The following is a 20,677-nucleotide window of genomic DNA, read 5'->3' as shown; positions in this document are numbered from 1 at the left end:
ATTCATTTGGGTGTTTGAAACAGGAAGTCATGATTATTAATTAGAAGTTTCACCAGTCGTGATTTTGTCCACCATGTTTGTTTTATGTTCACAGAGTGTGAGGAAGAACGGACGGCGGGCGAGAGAGGAAGGAGGGCGACGTCCTCCTCAGGCCGAACCGCCATCTTGTTTCCGCAGACAGAACGCCAACGTTCTGAAACGTAGCTGATCCAGAAGAACGACTCAAAGACGGATGGAGGCGGCCATCTTTCTTTTACTGCAGGTCAGCTGCTTTGGCTTTGCAGACGGTTGCGTGTCCAGATTATCTGTTCAGATGATTACATTTATATTAATCTCTGAATTTGTATCAATCTTGCACTGCAGTTGTGGGCCCCACAAAACCAGGCCAAGGTCCATAAATGGACCCCAGGCCACACTTTGGACACCCTGTGCTCCTTTCAGTTTCAGATTTCATATTTAATTTGGGGGTATCAGAGACATGCAGCTCTTTATGGATTTTATTATATTAAAAATAATAACAGTTACTCTGCTCTTTGTGTTGATCTGGTTCATAAAATCCCAGTAAAACCCGTTTGGCTCAAACATCACAAAATGTACAAAACCTGCCTCATAACCTAATTTTTTTTATTTTCTATTGGTTTTATAACAGTACAGATGTGTCAACAGAAGAAGGCTGTGTGTTTGATCCAGAGCAGGATCATTAAAGATGTTTTTCAGGCCGACTCCTGGGTGGAGTCTGTAAAATCCGTCCAGACTTCCAGGATCGGTTCCCGCTGGAGGAGAGTTCCTGAGTCAGAGAAACCACAGCTATGTGCCGGCCGGCCAGCCGGGGCTGCAGCACATGGATCCTCCCCTCGTCTGGAAGCTGTTGGAGTTTTCTTCCAGATGTGGGAGTCTGGTTTCCTTAATGACACCCTGGTGCATGCTGGGAGTCTTTGTGACGGAGCTGCAAAGAAAGCTGGACAGTGTTGAAATGCAGCAACTCTAAATGTTTTCTGGTGTTCAGTTTTATCCATTTTTTCTTTAAATCCAGAAGTAATGATTGGAAACTCCGCAGTGAAACATCTGGGACACACAGATCCACATTCACAGCGTTCGCTTCAACAACAGGTGCCTCTGAGTTGGTCATCCTCCAGACAGAGCCGGCTGTCCAGCTGTCTGTCTCACCTTTACCTCAAAATCCTGGAAAAAAATATCCATAAGAAGGAAAAGTAGATCAAACGTTGGGAGTGTTTGTCAAGACAACAAGACAATGAAGATAAAAGACAAAAACTGAATTTAAAGAGGAAAACAAAATGATTTGGTGGAAAAATAACCCTGAACCCAGAGTGGTGGCAGCATCATCCTGCAGCACCTTCCAACAGACAACAACTCTAAACATCCAGCTGGAGATATTATGCATGGCTTAGATCAGATCCGTTGTTAGAATGGCCTATTCAAAGTCCAGACCTAAATCCAGCGTAACGTCTGTGACTTGAAAACTGATGTTCTCCATCCAGCCTGTCTGAGCTCTGATACCAAGAATGGAGAAAACATCAGTAGATGTTTAACAGTCCTGGACTCAGGAGGGATTAATACCAACTCAAACATTTTCAGAATGTAGAAAAAAATTGTTTTCTTCTACTTTCCACATAAAATCCCAATAAAAATATTTTTCAGGAAAAGTTTAATAAATACTTTTACAAGCGATTGAAGTCAGATTATTTTCTCCTTCGGTGTAAAGTGAGACCTGCTGGTTCTAAAGTGGAAAGTGTTTCTTTGTTCGGTCTGATCGCAGAGGGTGTGCGCTCCCCGGCGGAAGGCGGGGTTTTCTCCCTGGGGTTCTGGCCCAGCCGCGTTATGTAACAGATCCGCTGCTTCGCATCCTGATGGCTGTTGGAAAGTTCAGGCTGCGGCTCTGAGCTGGTCCTGTGGACATGCGGGGACGCTTCCAGCTGTGCGTCTGCAGGAATGTCCTCAGCCACATCTGCTCCGGCGGATCTCCGTCTTTAACCCGCTAAGCTTCCAGCGCGGCCTGGGTGGGGAATGCGCTGCCTGAGGGGAAACTCGGAAACAGGAGTTGGTTTTTAGAAGCGATGGGAAGCGGAAGCAGCAGAGGGAAGAAAGTTGCACCTGCGTGTGTCAGCGAGGTGAGGCTGTCCAAGGCAGGAGGAGCTGGTGTCCATCCATCCCCGCAGGCCGGAGGGCCGGTCAGCCAACACAAGGTTCACTGCGCGCAGCCGGAGAGCCGCGGCGAGGGGCCCCACTCTGACGATGACAGGAAAACCCCGCCAAGGAGAACGTTCACCAGGTCCAGGACATGTGGACTGTGTCCCTTCAGCGGGGGGGACACGGAGGACGAGCCGCGCTGTCCGCCACAGCTGGAGGAGCCACGTGTCCCACGGAGCGTGGATGTAAACAAGAGGAGCGGCTGCGTGTTTACGCACAGGAAGCCAGTCAAACCTGCAGGCTTCACTCAGCGCCATGTAAGACTGAAGTTCTCTGTCACAGGAAACAGTTTCATAAAGTTAGAGATTAATTATTATTCAGGTCAGTTAAAGTCAGAATTATTAACCCGCCTGAATTAACAGAGCGAGTTGAGTTGGACAACAAGGTGGAGGTAAACTTTTCATTTTAATTCATTTACTAATTAGCTACTTTTTCAGTTTGGAACGAAATATTTCACTATATTGAAAAATATTTTGCATTTTAATTAAAGGAAAACACAACATTTGATTAGCAATTTAAATATCTAAATAGCAGCTAATTATAGCTCCAAACTAAATATCTTTGCTTTCTAAACAAATATTTAGTTTACACACTAATATTTAGATCCATATTAAATATGTATTTAGTTAGCTAGACAAATATTTAGTTACCAAGCTAATTGTTTAATTCCAAACTAAATATTTTTGCTTGCTCAGTAATAAAAAAACTAAATATTTAATTAGCAAGTTAAATGTTTAGCTTCAAACTAAAAGTAACTAGTGACATCTGAACTGGTTTGTTTTATTTGGGGGTATTAGTGTAAATTTGTGTAAATGTGGACGAATACAAATGCATTTTAAATTTACTTTTAAAATCTTGAATCAGTCCCTTAGTTAGTTAGTTAGTTAGTTAGTTAGTTGTATAAATTGGTCCTTAAGTTGCTAACTTTTTGTTTCTGTGTAAATTGTGACATTTTGTGTGTATATATATATATATATATATATATATATATATATATATATATATATATATATATATATATATATATATATAAAATGTTTAATTCTGCAATATTTGGCCTAAAACCGTCTCGGTGCTGCCCCCTGTGGGTTGAACAGTGGCTACTGCAGTCAAATTTTCCTATTGGCTAAAGTTAAGTTACACTTTAAGATAAATTTTTGAGCTTCTCTGTGTTGGTTTGTCATCCAATCCCAGTTCAATAACTTGAATCATGTCTTTAAGTTTTCAGGGTGTGATTAAAGTTTTACATTAATCTGCTTCAATCGCTGTTTTGTCTCGTTTGTCCTCTAAGCCGGCGACCCAGAAGTTCTCAGCAGGAGGAACGTTCTTGGAAAGCGCGCCAGCGTTTGATGAACAGCAGTAAGTGAACGGCTCTCATTAATCTTTCATATCTGAGCTCAGCGGAGGATGAAACAAGCGGTGACCAGATCAAATTCACCATGAAGGGACCAGGACACCAGCGGGAGGCCATTAACCTGACAACTGGTCCTGTTTCACAAAAACGTTTCGCTTTTAATCACCTTTTAATCCACTTCCTGCAGGCCGTCTGGCGCCTCCGCCGCCATCCTGTACGACGGCTCAGAAGAAGAGCTGATGGACACTATTGAGCGGGAGTTCAGCTGACTGGTCAGCAGAAGTGAAGACAACCATCTACAGTTTTAGAGAAAGGTATTGGGTCCATGTAGCCTGACCCTCTGGCTCTGCCAGCCTTATTTAACAGCTTGAAGCCTGTAATTGCAGCAGACTTGACCTGAAGCCAGGAGGCGCAGCGTGAACAGACGCAGACCTCCCTGTTCGTCATGTCGTCTCATGTCTCCCAGCAGGCTCCCTCAGAGCCTGTTTGTTTCCTACGGTTCGTAAATTTCATTTTAAACCAGGAAATGAGCGACCGCAGAGAAAAGGCCCCTCTTAAGGCTTTATTTGGTCAAATAAATAGTTTTTGGGTGCAATGCTGGACTTTAAACTGTCCTGGCTGCTCTAGGAAAGGAAATATTTGCTTCCATATTTCCCCGATCCGTTCCTGCACTTTTTCAGACGGACTGTGGCACCAGGACGGTTTTCAGTCTTCACAGCTGCATTTGGGCTCCACATTTCAGCCAAACGCGAGAAGCTGCTGCCACTCGGTGGTTCAACGTGGAGCTGCACGAGTCAAACAAACATTTAGTTTGTCCTTTTTCCTTTTTCATGCAAAATCAAATAAAAAAAACCCAAAAGAAACATCAATCTGTGTGTGAATAATCTCTATGAAATGATTTTCAAACATCTTATTTAATAAACAGCCATCAGATACACAGAACATAACTGTTTGGACACAAACGCTGTACAAAATAAAATGTATATCTGTAAAATAATCAAATAAAACCCCATAAAATATATCTGCACAGTGCGTCTTTAAATTTAAACTAGTCACCGTATATGACATTGTGATGTTTTGGCATTTTTTAAAGGTTTAGTTGTTGCTCTGCTTCTTTGAGGGCCGGTAGAAAGAAATCCTCCTCTGCAGAGCCGTCAGCAGCTTGGGAGGGAGAAGAGGAAGCTGCTTTCTCAGCCTCTCCAAGGTTCTCACATTCTTAGCGATGTAATCCTCACAGATCCTGTCAGGGACAAAAACATGTCAAAAAATTACATTTCCACATCGAGAGAGAATGTCCTATTTAAAGTAACATGACCAAAGTTTTCAAATTCCAAACTGATGTTTCAGCATTAGAACCGTCGTTATTTAGAGGAAAAATATGTGGCACAGATGGATAAACAGTTAGTTAGTCAGTTAGTTAGTTAGTCAGTTAGTTAGTTAGTTAGTTAGTTAGTTTTCCTGTTTCCTCTTCAGATTCATGAGACGAAGTTTGTTACCTGAACAAAGGATGTGGCTGCATCTGGAAAAGAAGAGCGTCGTTGCAATGTCCCTGAAAAATATAGTTGTACAAGATTATTATAATTATTTCATCTCGAATAAATAAAGCAGTTTTTCCACTTTACTACATGTATCCTGATACAGTCAGTGCTTCCTGCTTTGATCCTTTAGACAGATTGTTGTCTGCAGCGTGCTGCTCAGTGTGACGACACGTTAGCAGGAGACGCTCACCGTGTCGACTAGCAGGATGTAGTCGCAGCTTCCACCAAACACAACCACGTCTGAGTCTCTGCCGCTGCAGGCTGTGTGCCACAACCTGAGAGCAGAAACAATTCATGTGTGAAACAGAGCTGGGTGAACACGATTTAACTCAGACTGGAGCTTCTCTCACCAGACAGGGTCAAAAATATACATTCAGTGGTTGGATATACATTCAGGCTGCAGTTTAACTTAGTTAAATATAAACACACTAAATAATTATTAAATAATCAAGAAAATAAATGTCCTCCATGAAAAGAACCTAAATAAATATAATTTTTATTTTGTTAATTAGTTTTTTAAAAAGATTTATTTAAATTTCATCTATGTATTCATATCATCATTTATTTCATAATGGTGTTTTATTTTGTAGAGCTACTTTGCTTATTTTCCTGACTTATTAATATAAGTACTATTTCATGAGGGCTGGGGATCCTGAAGAAACGTAATAAATAGTAAAACTGAGACTGAAAAAATAACCTCCCTATTAAAAATATTTTTATTATATATTACACATTTGATGAATCATTTACTAATTTTATTAAATTCTATTTTACTTATATAGTGCACCAGTTCACAGCAAATATCTGAAGGCCCTTCCCCAAATTGATTATTTTTATGTTTTATTAATTAAAAACCTGATTTTATTTATATTTTAATTTAATTTTGAACGAAACTGCTCTCCACAGAAACAAACCATTTCAAGCTGAGCTGAGATTTGCTGCGACCCGCAGAGAAAAGCAAAATGTTTTCTGTAAAAAGCTTTCAGGATTTCATCCCGATGGTTGTTTTTCCTCTCCTGACCTTTGAGGTCAGTCTGGTACCTGGGCTTGTCCTGGTAGGGATGCTCAAACTCCCTCCACTTCTTCGTTTCTACGTCAAACAGCCAGCCGTCACCTGAAGTGGAAAGTATGTGAAGATGAAGAGATCTGAACTAAAAAACATGAGCTGGATGCTAATCGGATGAATGCAGCTGTATTTGCTCACTCATCGGTCTGCAGTCGACACTGAGGCCTCCGAACAGGAACATGGTGGACTCTGACACAGCCGTGACCGTATGCCAGGATCTGCCCACCGGAGCCGCGGATGAAGGAACTCTGCATACGAGTCACAGTAACCGTCTGCATGATTCTGAACATTTTCAGCTAACGACTGGTCGGACATGTTGACTGAATGTGACTGGAGCATTCTGTGTTTTTTACTGACATTTCAGTCCACGTCCAGGATTCGAGGTCTAGGCAGTGAAGGTCATTCGTCCTGGTTTCCTGTGAGTCAAAATGAGCAAAGCAGCTAGCATCCAGCTGTCCTACATCAGGCTATTAATGCACAGATATTTACATGCACTGTATGAAAAGATAAACGTTTTTTTATTGTCTGTCATCAGGTCAGCAGTGTGGGCACGCTTCCGCTAATCCACTGATAGCAGAGCTAATGTTTCTCTTAGCACCTGAGCGTTTTTGCTAACTTTGAAAATGTTTACCGTATTTAGCTTCCACTACATTCATTTTTCCTGACAAATTTTAAAGTGCTAATTCACTTAGATGTTTTGAAAACTTCCAGCTGGATAAAGTGCAAGTTTTGGTTATCAACTGTAACGAATTCTTCAAGTAGTCAGACATTTACATTCATGCTCTTATTTTGACGAGTGAAGTCTGTTGACACATCAGTTTCATTTCCTCTCTTGTCTTTTTTCTTTCCCAATAACTTTATGGCAAACAAGAAACATACAGAAAGAAAATGAGCTAAGCGCTTTAGCATTAGCTTCCGCTAAATGTGGTGATAGTGTAGTGCATTAGCATTAGCATTAGCATTAGCTGAACTAGCATTTATGATTAAATATTAGAATCCTGACCCAGTTTCTCTGGTTTTGTCTGAAGGAAAACATTCATCAATCTGTTGTGAGAAGCAAATCTGCCAAATACTAAACAAACAGACATAAGGTTCTGATTTAGTAGGAAGTTTACATCAGCATCAAAACGCAAAAAGAAATCATTTTGATGATCCTTCCTGGTGTAAAACATGAAACGTTTAATGCGATTCGGACACCAAGGATAAAAAGTTGTAGTTTTTTTTACAGTGTTTCTGAATATCTGGTGCCAGCCGTAGAGTAGCGGTTCCCTCACCATGACTCGGCCTCCACAGACGTATCCTCGGCGCCCCAGCGTGGCGCCGGCGTGGGCGGCTCTGGGAGCGGGAGGCCGGCCCTGCAGGAGGAAACAGAACGGTTCCGGTCTGAAAACGTCTCGGACCGCAGGGCGGCGAGTTGTTCATGATGCGCTTACATGAGTCTGGGGTTCAGCCCAGCTGCCTTTAACCGGGTCAAATACATGAACTTCATTGTTCCATCCCCAAAACAAATCATCCACCTGCAAACAGAACCATTATCTCAAAGATGTTAAAAAGTACTGAGTTAGTTCCAGCTGGTTAGCAGGTCCATTACCCAGGATGTTTCATCCGGGATGAAGTTTCGGTTCCTGCTGGTGATATCAGCCAGAACTTTATGGCCGTATCCTCCAAAGTAGATGAGCCTGGAAGAACAACACAGCATGGAAATAAATATTTACAATAAAGTCATACCCAAGATCTTTTTAATGCATTAATAAATGTTGATCTGTGGTTTTGTTACATCTTTACACTGAAATCTTTCAAAGCTCTCTGAACATCCCAGGAAGTCTTAGCTGTGATTTTTACTAAACTGGACTTGGTCTGTCAAATTTTAATCGCTGTACATGAAACTAAAAGTTATCCGTTGTTTCCCTGGTGATACTTTAGAAATATTTGCAGTACTTTTCCTAATTAAATCGTCTCCAAACCTATTTTATTGTAAGGAATGTAAATTAATTTTCCTCTCATGAAGAAGGTTTGCTTTGCTCTTGCATAAATGTGACTTTTTGTTACTCCACATATCAATCACAGACAATAACTTGACATCAAGTAAAGCTGAGGCTGGTCATAAACTTTACTGATTCCATATAACTCTTATATTATGTATTTTTTGTACAATTTATTGATCACATTTTGTTGATAATCATTAAATGTGCCCTGCTGAGTGTTTCTTATTATTTCTTTTGCAATTTTGTAAATTACTTCCAGTAAATAAATAAGTTGTAGAAGTTAGAAACACTGCCACCTACTGGTGGGAGTTAGCATCACAAGTGGTTTATTTACTGGAGTCCAAAAATTCAGGGATCAGTTGATTTAACACCAATTTAAATGAAAAACTGGATGGATTGTGACTACAAGCACCATGACTACTTATATTAACCTAAATAATCAGATACTATCCGACTGTTGGTTTGGTGTTTTATGGTTTGGGAGGAAAATGAGAAAAAAGTATATTTTTCTGTGCAATAAGTGAATGAATGTTCTATTGCCGCTATTTGGATGTAAAAAAAAATTATAACAATAAAATAAATGTCTTTAAATTATACCTTTATTAACAGCATAGTGCTAATAAGCTGCATCTTTTTGTTGTTTTCTTGCTTCCAGCCCATTTGTCTTTTGTCTAGCAGGCAGAATGTCAGAAATGCTGTGCATGCAGGTAATCTGTGCGGCCATGTTGTTTTTAGACACAAAGAGTTTGTCTTTCTCTAAACTCATGTTTAGCTTGTTTAAAAGATTCTTTTAAACCATAATTTAAAGCCTGTCGATTCTAAAACTCCCTGGTATCAACTTCTGACTAAGATACACAATGAAAATAAGGAATTTGTCGTTTTGAGTTCCTCACTTTCCGTTATAAACCCAGCAGGACAGTTTGTCTCGATGTGAGGGAGCAGAGCCACAGAGAGGGATGATCTTCTTCCACACGTATCGACCGTCTGTCAGGTCGACACAGAACATCTGGACAAACACAGTCAGGCATTAACAGAGTTCAGTTACTTTTATTAGGCTAATTGAGGCTGATTATGACTTTATCTAACATTTAAACTCATCAAATTATTTTACATTTACACAGAGGATCCTGCTTTTCTCCCAGCGACAGCTGGATATATTTCTATTGTATCAGTAGAAGTGATAAATGAGAGGCAACATGGAAGCATGCACAGAAAGAATAATATTAAATATATATTAAAGTAAAAGTAATGAAAGCAAAAAAGGTAAAAATATGAAAACTAATAAAAACTGAGACTGAACAAAACGAGAAAATTCAAAAAATGTATTTTTAAAATAAGAAGTTTAATTTATCATCTCAATAATATATATAACAATTAGCTATGTTTAAACAATACAAAACAGACATAGAAACTTTGTACTACTTTCTCCACTGTTTGTTAAGAGCATCAGAAAAATGTAAATTATGATTAAATGTAGTTACTGTGTCACTTCTTTAAGTAGGCGATGTGCTGAAGAAAATCATTTAAAATGGGAATAAAAATTGTTACCTAAAAAGATGCAATAAATAGCTTATCACAAAGCTAACACAAAATGTTGTGATAAACGTAAAACATATGTAAAATATTTCTTCCACGATAAAACTGTGTAGTTACATTCAAACCCGATAAAATACTGAAAGTTATGTTTGGAGCAAAAAGTTAATAAGTTCAGGGGAATGAAAACTGGCTCACAAAAACATAATCATATAATCTTAACTATACGACAGAAGAGCAAGGTGAGGAGCTCCAACCTGATTGGTCTGTCCGCCGTCATCACATCCTCCAAATATGTACATGTTTCCTCCGAGGGAGGAGCCACAGGTCCCAGACATGGAGGGAGGAACTTCACCCGACATGTGAAACACCTGCCTTCAAAAAACACAACCAGCAGACCAACCGCAGTCACTGCTGTCAGATAACACTACATTATTAAAGGTCACCTGGAGGTCAACTGGGGGTCAGGAGGAAGTCAACAGAAAGTCAACAGGAAGTCAACAGGAAGTCAGCGGAAAGTCAACAGAAGGTCAGCTGGGGGTCAGCAGGAAGTCAGTAGGAAGTAAACAGGAAGTCAGCAGAAAGTCAACAGGAAGTCAGCGGAAAGTCAACAGAAGGTCAGCTGGGGGTCAGCAGGAAGTCAGCAGGAGGTCAGCTGGAGGTCACCAGGAAGTCAACAGGAAGTTAACAGAAAGTCAACAGGAAGTCAACAGGAAGTCAGCGGAAAGTCAACAGAAGGTCAGCTGGGGGTCAGCAGGAAGTCAGTAGGAAGTCAACAGGAGGTCAGCAGGAAGTCAGCAGGAGGTCAGCAGGAGGTCACCAGGAAGTCAACAGGAAGTCAGCAGGAAGTCAGCAGGAAGTCAGTAGAAGGTCAGCATGAGGTCAGCAGGAAGTCAACATTAGGTTAGAAGATGGTCAAAATGAGGTCAGCAGGAGGTCAACATGAGGTCAGCAGGAGGTTAACATGAGGTCAGCAGGAGGTCAGCAGGAAGTCAACATGAGGTCAGCAGGAAGTCAACATGAGGTCAGCAGGAGGTCAGCTGAACCTAATTAACTCTTACCATATCCCTCCCTCCAAGTCATAGACCCAGATTTCATCACTGGGAATAAAAACCTCTTCATCTGCAATCGACTGCCAAAGAAAACAGAATAATTAATAAACAGCATCAATCCACACAAAGTTAGTTATGATTTATTAAACTGTTTGTTTACAGAATGGAAGAAGGAAATTAATATGTAGCAACATTTAGTTCCCACAAACGGCTGTTTGGCACCAGACTTAAAAGATTGTTGGTCGTTTCGTCTCTTTGCACTTCAGGTTGTTTTGTGCCTGATTTACTGGGTATGAAATGGCCTCAACCCATCAGTGACATATATCAGCCTATTGCATCGTAAATGTATATGTATCACAATATATTTTAGCATATATTTATAATAATAGTATAGTATCTCATTTATATTACGACATGTAATATGTTGTTTACTCCGTATGGAGCTAAATGTGTTTCTCTATGTACAAATAGAATAGAGTATTATTATGTAAAAATTAACTGGATGACTTAGACAATGTCTTGTTTGTACTGTAATTATTTGTATTTATGTGTATCTATAAACACATAATCTAATTTTATCCACTAAAATTAGTGGATAATTTTAGTGGATAAAAATTATCCACTAAAGTGAAGTATTTTCTTCTTCTTTGACTTGAAATAAAACGATAAGCTAAAATAAAGTAATTAATGAAAATACTTCACTTAAAGATAAACTGAGACGCAGTGGTTCACATGAATTGGTACGAAGTGACATGGCAAGGACTGGGTACGAAAATGGGAGGTAGGAATAAAAGTCCTGTGGCAGGTCGGGCACGAAACGACCAAAAACTACAAAGACACGAAATGACAGCTGTAGCTAAGCGCAGTACCGAAGTAATGCTTCTCATGCAGATTTCCGTGGATCTGGTGACGTATTTGTGCATTTCTCTCACCATGTAGCCCCCCCACACATACAGCAGGCTGTCCAGCACCACCGCCGTGTGTCCGCTCCTTTCCCTGGCTACCAGCTCCGAGCAGTGCCGCTCAAAGGCGGGGTCCATCCTCAGTCCTGTCAGTTCAGCAGAGAAAGGAAGAAACGTTTATTTTACATTAAAAACATGTTTACTCACTCGCGAAAGAGAAGAAACGCATTTTTAAAGATACTCACAGGTTACAGTTCGCGTCCAGCTGCAGGGTCACTTTTTCTCATGCTGTTAATTTCAGCATTTGGCTCCCGAGACGCAACAACAAGTTCATCGTCTCCACCATCAGCTGTGTCAACACTACTACAAAATAAAAGACAACTTCCGGTCCTCTACTTTCAGCATAATAAAATCTCCCCAAAGCCTGTTAATTCCTTTGATTCAGTTTGTTTGCACACACAGTGATATATTTATACTTTAAAACTCCACAATAAAAACAAAAGTTTTCATTTATTCTCAATATAATTGTTATTTATGTGTAATACATTCATATATGAATGAAAATGCTACTGTCATCACTGGGAATAAAACCTCTTCATCTGCAATCGACTGCAAAATAAATTAACTATTCATAGTTAGTTCTGCAAATAGCTAAAAAAAAGTCCAAAGGATTGATGAAGGAGGGTCAAAGTGGAAACCTATTTATTTCCCTCTACCCAGACAAACAGCAAGCAAAAAACAGGGTGTGCTCATCTTTATGAGTTTATTTAAAGTCTGCCGTGTCAATATAATAGACCTTTAGAAAGCAAAACATTTGGTTCCTTAAAGATAACTTTCCCAGTAAACCTCAACCCCTCTGAGGGCCTTTTAGTTGATTACGTGTGTGTAAGCATTAGTAAGTGTGAAGAAGTGTTTGCAGCATTGATTTAGACATTTAGATAAATATAAGTATTTATAATATGTCAGGTAAGGTAAGAAATTGTATTTTTTTATATATATATATATACTTTGCTCAACAGACAATTATATGCAATCCAGATTTATTTAAAAAGTGAAATACTGTGAACTATTTGCAGTTATTAAAGAGTTTTCTGCAGAACTTAGCTCCAAATTATATGTTTAATTTAGATATGCTTTCACCAAGCATAATTTAATTTCTTGGGTCTTATTGACTGCACCCCAGCAGCAGAGATAAGGAAGACAGTCAATGTTAGCTTCTGGAGTAACGCTAGATGATTTCCACTGTATGTATTATTGTATGTTAAAGTATATTTGGTGTGAACCATTAAAATAACCAGTTATAAGTGTTTTAAAATGAGGTTTTAGGCTCAGTGTGTCCCTTTAAAGTGAATGCTACAAATCAGACACAGCATTAGCTAATTGCACTCTACACTGACAATTTCTTGCAGTACATGACTTAAAGTACATGAACATGCAAATAAACAACTAAAAAATGTTGGCAACCTGGCAACTTTGCAAATCTGACATTATTCCTGCAACCTGTGCGCCCCCTCGTTCATGCTGCCCAGGTAAGGGAGCCATACCGCCGGTTTCTACTGTTCTGGAACATGTGCTGTGTTGATTGTTTTGTTCACTGAATACACAAAATAATTTGTAATGTAGCACAAGCGGGAATAAGCTTTATATTTTCATTTATTACGGTTCCACATCTTTCATCTGTAACGCTCTATTTTCCCGCTTTTATTTTGGCATCGATTGCTGTACAGGAAGTAGCGGAGTTTGTACGGAAGTGACGAAATGTGTGCGGAAGTTGTCATTTAGCGCCAAAGTTGAGCTGTGAGGGGAGGAATAATGGATGTTTCTCGCAAAATAAAGACGAAGGTTTCCGCCGGCTTCAAGATGAGAGGCCTTATTCTTCGACCGTATGTATTCATTACTCATCGAAGATTATTTTTTATTATCTGAAAATAAATAAATAGAATCACTAATGAGCCTCGATGTCTAGAAGCTCTTAATGTTTCCGTCACTTTAAAGGCTGAAAATTCATTTAATGCATTTTCTCTGAAAATGTTAACCTTATATTAGACCGTTTAGAAATTATTTTATTACCGAAACATGGAGTTACGACTGAAAGTCAGTTGGAGGATCAGTGGGAAGCTTAGTGGAAGGAAAAACTGGTAGAAAAGTTGCATGAGCTTCACATTTCTTGAATTAAGTCGATCCAGAACCTAAGAGGCATCAGAAGCTGCTTTTCATGGCTGAGGAGACGAATGATAAACATTAACAGAAATAGGAGTTTGAAATATGTTGAAATATGACCTTTTGACTATAAATTAACATTTGGATCATGTTATAATTTGTTCAAAAGCATTTTTTTTGTTTTTATAGAAAATAAAGTAAACTTTCTGTTTTCATTTTGAGTTTTACTTTGAAATATTTTACTGTACTGTCATTATTGATTGGGTGTATTTACACTGAGCATACAATATTGTCATAAATATGTCAAATTTAGGAAAAAGCTAATTTCCATATATATATATTAAAACTGTACATAGAGTTAGAAAAAAAACATTTAAAGAGAATTATATCAAAATAACTTAAAATTCCTCAAAAGTACCCAATAATAATTTTAAAAAACCTATAAATATATATTCATTATTATAAATTATGTATTTATATATATATTCCATTTTATGTCATTACTAACGTTTCTGCTGTTTGTGTTTCAGTGAAGCCAGCCGGTACCTGGTGGAGGTTCTGGAGTCGGTGGATTCCTCTGAACTGGATGATGTTGTTGAAAAGGTTCTGGACGCAGTGGAGAAGCAGCCATGTAAGTTTAATCTGACGATGAAGATGAAGATGAGCGTCCTTCGTGTTCCTGACCTCGCTGTGTCTTCATGCAGTGTCCTCTAACATGATCGAGCTGTCTGTGGTGGAAAGCGCCGTTCAGGACTGCACTCAGGCCGGAGACGACACCATGTGAGTTGGACTTTCCTCTGTCAGGTCAATGTTTCTGTCCATTTCTTTTATAGCAGGATCATTTAAGCTAATAGATTTTATTTTTTTTGGTAGTCCAGTGTCGATCAGAAGTTTTTATATGCTCATCCTTGGCCTGATATGATCAGATTTATTATCAACACTGGTAACTACAAAGTTAGCTATGCTAACGCTAAAGCTCCAATCGTAATCATTCTTTCCGCTAACACCAAGACGCCACGCCATCATGGTGCTTAGCGTAAGCTAATGCTAAGGCTTTATACTTCAGTTAAGTTTAACTGCTAAAGCCAAACAAATTATAGCTCATATGTCTATTTATTCAATAGTTTAGCATAAAAAAGGAATTGAAAATGTTACTTATTTTGTTCATATAAAGTTTTTGATTAAAATGAATTACAGACCCTAAAATTAACTCAATTAGAAGTTTTAATCGAGTTAAAATGTTTGAATTTTGCTTAAAAGTCAACATTTGTGATCATTAGAACGATGTCAGAAGCTACCAGGGATGTTTATCCAGGCGCTACTGGAAGGTGGAGAGGATGTAAATACTTGACTGTGTACAAATGAGACACTTCAGCTTGTTTATTAAAATCAAAATAGTAGTTTGTTGTAAAATCATTTCAATAAATCAACACAATCCCTGAGTTACTGTAATAAGAACAGATGATTGCCATTTTTATTTCTGTCCCGGTAGAAAACCTTTTAGAATATTTATTTTTGATATCCTGTGCTTGTAACGTTGCTCAGCTCTGTTGCTCACATGACCGACCTTTTCCTCCTAGAGACAACGTGTTCAACATCATCGGAGCTTTTGACGTTCCCAGATACATTTACAGTGTGGAGAGGAAGAAGTTTGTACCGTGAGTTTCTCACCTGCGTCGCCTCGGCTTGCTTTGTGTTGCTGCTGCGAGAGGAAAAGCTCGTCCTCTGTTTGTTTTGTGCAGGATCAGCATGACGAGCCACCCGGCGCCCGGCCTGTGCGGTTTGGCCAGAGATAAAGCCGAGCTCTTCAGGGAGCGCTACACCATCTTACAGCAGGTCAGTAACATCCCAGTCCTGACGGTAACGCTGCAGTTTGTTGTTTTAATGTAGATGTGATTTTTGTTTGTTGTTTTTAAGCGTACGCATCGCCATGAGCTGTTCACGCCGCCGGCCATCGGAGCTGCTGTGGTGGAAGGTCAAAACAAGTTTCAGGTACAGAATCTACTTTAATCTGGATAAGATGAAAATGATTCACAGCCTTAATTCATAACGCATTAGTTGATTTCTGCAGCTGAGGACGATTGAAGCGTTGCTCGGCAGCACAGCTAAACTGGGAGAGGTGATCGTACTGGGAATGATCACACAGCTGAAAGAGGTGAGTCTAAACTTTCTGACATCTTCCTCCGTCTAGACGGGAGGAAAAGTTGCTTTAAAAACATTGAGGAACATTTAAAATCCTCTGTGTTCTTTTTTAAAGGGTAAATTTTACCTGGAGGACCCGAGTGGGACAGTTCAGCTGGACATGTCCAAAGCAATATCCTTTGATCGATTTCAGTTTGCCCACAGATTTAATATTTTACACGGCGTAAGGTGGATTTTTTCCTTAGCTGCTGTTTCACCAGTTTCATAATGGTTTGTACACAGAGTCCTGCTTTGTGCTAGCAGAAGGTAAGATTCATTTTACATTATTTATACTCCTGTAGTCTTAAACATAAACCTGGATATTGAAGAAAATGTGGTGAAAGATGCTTCATAAGCATGTTGGTGGCAGCATTATGCTGAGGGTATGAATATGTAATGGGTTACAGATATATGGGTGGAATAACGAGGAGGACATTTTTTAGCTCCATCTGGTGTTCCAACAGGACAAAGCTTGCTCCCAAACTGGTTCTGGAACGGATGAAACATTAAGTTTGTGCAATAATCTATGGATCCTATATGAAAACCTGGAATGAGACGTCAAACATTCAGCCAGAATTATCCCTGATATGTCATTGTGAGCACCGCTAGCTAGAGGTTAGCTGCAATAACCCTAAAGTGGAAATCCTCCACATTAGTTAACACAGTGTTGAGCTGAAGGTATTGCTATAGCACTAAAGCAACAAAGTGAAAGCTAAATGCTAAACACTAAGGCAGAAGCTAAATGCTAAAGCACTAAGGCAGAAGCTAAATGCTAAAGCACTGCAGTGGAAGCTAAATGCTAAAGCACTGTAGCGGAAGCTAAATGCTAAAGCACTAAGGCGGAAGCTAAATGCCAAAGCACTAAGGCGGAAGCTAAATGCTAAAGCACTAAGGTGGAAGCTAAATGATAAAGCATTAAGACAGAAGCTAAATGCTAAAGCACTAAGGCAGAAGCTAAATGCTAAAGCATTAAGGCAGAAGCTAAATGCTAAAGCACTAAGGCAGAAGCTAAATGCTAAAGCACTAAGGCAGAAGCTAAATGCTAAAGCATTAAGGCAGAAGCTAAATGCTAAAGCACTAAGGCAGAAGCTAAATGCTAAAGCACTAAGGCAGAAGCTAAATGCTAAAGCACTAAGGCAGAAGCTAAATGCTAAAGCACTAAGGCAGAAGCTAAATGCTAAAGCACTAAGGCAGAAGCTAAATGCTAAAGCATTATACCAACAAGGTATTTAGTGGAAGTATTTGAAAACCTCAACTGAAATTTCATGTTTATTATTTTGAAAGGGAAAAAAAAAAGTTAGAAAATCAAGTGGACAGGATTAAGTGTTACTGTGCGGCGTTGATGAATTGTCTGGTCTGTGTTTCAGGTTGGTACGAAGACTCGGTGTTCCACGTCAACGGCTTTGGATTCCCACCAACAGAGTCTTCGTCTGCCACCAGGTCGGTGCAGCTGGAGGTTTAACGTTTTATTTCTTGGACTCTTCCTCTCAGAGTTTGCTGGTGTTTGCTCTAAATTCAGGGCGTACTACGGCAACATAAACTTCTTCGGCGGTCCGTCCTCCACCTCGGTAAAAGCTTCGTCCAAGCTGAAGCAGCTGGAGGAGGAGAACGAAGACGCCATGTTTGTGATCGTCTCTGACGTCTGGCTGGACAGCGTGGAAGTGATGGAGAAGCTCAACATCATGTTCTCAGGTCTGATTCTGCAGCTGCTCACATTCACCACAGAACGATAGCCGCGTTATCGTCTCGCTCTTTCTCTTACAGGATATGCTGCTCTGCCTCCAACCTGCTTCATCTTGTGTGGAAACTTTTCTTCTGCTCCTTATGGAAAAACTCAGATTAAATCCCTCAGAGGTAAAAGGGTTTGTGGTTTGTGTAGCATAGCAGCAAAAATATATTTCAGTAGTATGGTAACGGATTTTTAGGGATAGATCAACAAAATATATTTCGAGATTGAATTCAGAAAATTACAAGCGTAAAAACGTAACATTACGAGAAAAAAGTCTTAACATGATGACAATAGTCGTAATTCAACCAGAATATTTTCAGAATAAAGTCGAAATTTAACGACAAAGTAGTATTAAAATCAGCGTAGTCGTAATATTACAAGAGTAAAGTCACAATATTATGAAAGTGAAGTTTTAATATTATGAGGAAGTTGTAATATTCATAAATTGTAATATTACTATAATAACGTTGTAAAATTACCAGAATAAAGTTGTAATAATAAGACTATACTTGAAACTAAAAATAATAATAAAAATCTTAGTCTGGACCTTCATACTGTGTCGTAAGAATTAAGTTTATGAAAAAAATTGAATCTATTAATGGTTCAGTTAATAGATTGAATTTGGTTTTGACTGATTTTTGATTATTTTTTTCTTGCAATGTGTTTTTGTAGAATCGTTAAAGACCCTGGCTGATGTCATCTGTTCGTATCCCAGCATTCATAGCAGGTATGGTCTTCCATCTCTCACAGATCAGCCTGGGTCTGAATCGGGTGGTTAACATGAAATGTTTGTCTGAACGTGTAGCAGTCGCTTTGTGTTTGTTCCTGGCCCTGACGACCCCGGCCCCGGCACCGTCCTGCCCAGGTACGCCTCCAGTCTGATCATCTGAGCTCCTCTGAGCTGGAAGCTGCTGAACCGAACCGTGTCTCCCTCAGGCCGCCGCTGGCAGATCACATCACTCAGGACTTCCAGCAGAGGGTGCCTGGCTCCGTGTTTACAACCAACCCATGCAGGTGAACGAACAGGACAAAACATCACCTGGAGGGTCTCTGGTTGTTTCACCTGAGGTGACTGTAAAAATGTGATCTGGTCAGGATTCAATACTGCAGCCAAGAGATCATCGTCATGAGAGAAGATCTGGTCAACAAGATGTGCAGGAACTGCGTCCGGCTGCCCAACAGTAACCTCGACATCCCAAACCATGTGAGTTTATTTCCTCTGAGGCATCAGAGGGAAAATATTCACACTCCTCACATCTTTTCACATTTTGTCAAATGAAAACCAACACAAAGCGACGCATGAATGACAAATGCTGTGTGGGTTTTTATATTTTTTTACAAATTAAAACTCTGTTATACCTGATACCCCTAAATAAAACTGTTTTTAAGAAGTAACCTAATTAGAAAAGAATAAAAATTCAGACTCCATCCACAAAGATGCAGCATAGAGAAAACGCTGTAGTAAGTATGCCAGGCCAGTAGGTGGCGCTGTAGCACTGCCAAAGCATGAAAAAAGCTCTATGTGGCACCGTGTTTGTTACTTGTGAGAGTGAAGCGTATGAATGTGTTTGTTTTGAAGTTTTTCCACTTCAAAACTGATTGTTTTGGTGATGAAATGATTAATCAGATGGTAATTGATTAATCGTTAACCAGACTCTGAAAAGGCCGTTTGCTAAAAGAGCGACGTCCTCTGTGAGGACGGCAGCCTGTAGGACAGAAAGCCTGACGTCGTCTCCGAGTGGACGGGACTTCAGAGCTCTAACTACTGAGTCAGGGGAGCTGAATACCAATATACGCCACACTTTTCAGATTTTATCAATTAAAACCATGAATAATTTAACTTCTACTACTTTATGTTGTTCTGTCACTTAAAATCACAATAAAATACACTCAACTTTATATATGGAAAGTTAAGGTGTTCAGCAGGAAGCTCGTTGCCCTGAAACATCCTCCTCCTCCTCTTCCTCCTCTTCCTCTCCAGTTTGTGAAGACCGTCCTGTCCCAGGGCCACCTGACTCCTCTTCCTCTCTACGTCAGTCCGGTCTTCTGGGCCTACGACTACTCCCTGCGGGTCTACCCCGTTCCCGACGTCATCGTGTTTGCAGACAAGTACGACCCGTTCTCCATCTCCAGCACCGACTGCCTGTGTCTCAACCCGGTACCAAAACACTAAAACCAGAAGTTTTGTCTCTTTTCTTCAAAAGATGTTTTAGTTTTAGCTGCTTCTTCTTTCCTCCAGGGCTCGTTTCCTAGAAGCGGTTTCACGTTCAAGGTGTACTACCCGTCCAACAGGACCGTTGAAGACAGGTGGGACACGTTGTTGTAGTTTTTCACTTTTCTCGTTACTGCTGCTGGTTTCAGGCTCATAACTTTATATTTTTTGTCTTCACAGCAAACTTCAAGGACTTTAAGGAAAATCCTGAGTCTGCCTGTTTCCAAGCCTTTGTATATTCCATTTGTAAAATAATAATATTAATGCATTTTGAATTTGGCTAGTTTTCAAATACCTGTACTTTATATGTTTGTTGTGTCAAAATAAAAATTTTACTCACTGAACTTAAAATGATCAGAACCTTTTTATTCTAACAAGGTTTGAGAAAGTCGTATTTAATCTAATTCATTCTTTTCTCACTAGTGAGAAATTTCTGTTGTGAACTCAAATTAATGATAAGTTATCAGGGTCTATATCATAGATGAAAGTAAGACGTGTCTTATTTAATAATTAATTAAAGCAAACAAAACAGGACGTTTTGGAATAATAAAATGTCTGAGCTGATTAAAAACATTTCAGTTGTCCCCGTCTCTCTCTGAGAATAAGGAAAGTTGTCCAAGCCTTATATTCAGATGCAATTTTGAGGAAAAAAGTTTAGTGGAAGGAAAAAAACAAGGCTTTCAAAGCTGAAAATACCCTGAATAAATTTTCCCAGCACCAGAAAAGCCCCGTATCGAAAAAACCAGATGGCTTGCTG

The 20,677-nt window shown here is 39.6% G+C and overlaps 3 protein-coding genes across 3 annotated transcripts; 2 read left to right on the top strand and 1 right to left on the bottom strand.

The window, feature by feature from the left end:
• The first annotated feature begins 1,315 nt into the window (after nt 1–1,315).
• On the top strand, nt 1,316–4,805 carry LOC145550009 (uncharacterized). Its single transcript, XM_081603261.1, has 3 exons — nt 1,316–2,465; nt 3,500–3,567; nt 3,750–4,805. The coding sequence occupies exons 1-3, from the start codon at nt 2,076–2,078 to the stop codon at nt 3,829–3,831; spliced, it is 540 nt and encodes a 179-aa protein (XP_081459387.1). The 5' UTR covers nt 1,316–2,075; the 3' UTR covers nt 3,832–4,805.
• Nucleotides 4,458–11,778, bottom strand: LOC103459956 (kelch domain-containing protein 1). Its single transcript, XM_008401913.3, has 13 exons — nt 11,669–11,778; nt 10,746–10,816; nt 9,942–10,059; nt 9,045–9,157; nt 7,758–7,845; nt 7,600–7,683; nt 7,441–7,521; nt 6,524–6,582; nt 6,305–6,414; nt 6,142–6,214; nt 5,291–5,375; nt 5,059–5,111; nt 4,458–4,802 (listed from the first exon to the last, which is right to left on the bottom strand). The coding sequence occupies exons 1-13, from the start codon at nt 11,774–11,776 to the stop codon at nt 4,658–4,660; spliced, it is 1,188 nt and encodes a 395-aa protein (XP_008400135.1). The 5' UTR covers nt 11,777–11,778; the 3' UTR covers nt 4,458–4,657.
• A 1,585-nt stretch (nt 11,779–13,363) lies between these two features.
• On the top strand, nt 13,364–20,264 carry pole2 (polymerase (DNA directed), epsilon 2). Its single transcript, XM_008401912.3, has 19 exons — nt 13,364–13,521; nt 14,329–14,429; nt 14,503–14,578; nt 15,379–15,456; nt 15,541–15,634; nt 15,716–15,790; nt 15,870–15,953; nt 16,056–16,112; nt 16,198–16,246; nt 17,347–17,419; nt 17,499–17,671; nt 17,744–17,833; nt 18,381–18,435; nt 18,514–18,573; nt 18,645–18,722; nt 18,804–18,912; nt 19,690–19,866; nt 19,948–20,015; nt 20,101–20,264. The coding sequence occupies exons 1-19, from the start codon at nt 13,451–13,453 to the stop codon at nt 20,117–20,119; spliced, it is 1,587 nt and encodes a 528-aa protein (XP_008400134.1). The 5' UTR covers nt 13,364–13,450; the 3' UTR covers nt 20,120–20,264.
• Nucleotides 20,265–20,677: the final 413 nt, after the last annotated feature.

This window comes from Poecilia reticulata, chromosome 22 (assembly GCF_904066995.2).
Source record: "Poecilia reticulata chromosome 22, P_reticulata-male-v2, whole genome shotgun sequence".
NCBI classification, from domain to species: Eukaryota; Metazoa; Chordata; class Actinopteri; order Cyprinodontiformes; family Poeciliidae; genus Poecilia; species Poecilia reticulata.
Note: the sequence above shows the minus strand (reverse complement) of the source record. Positions and strands in the feature narration are given on the sequence as shown.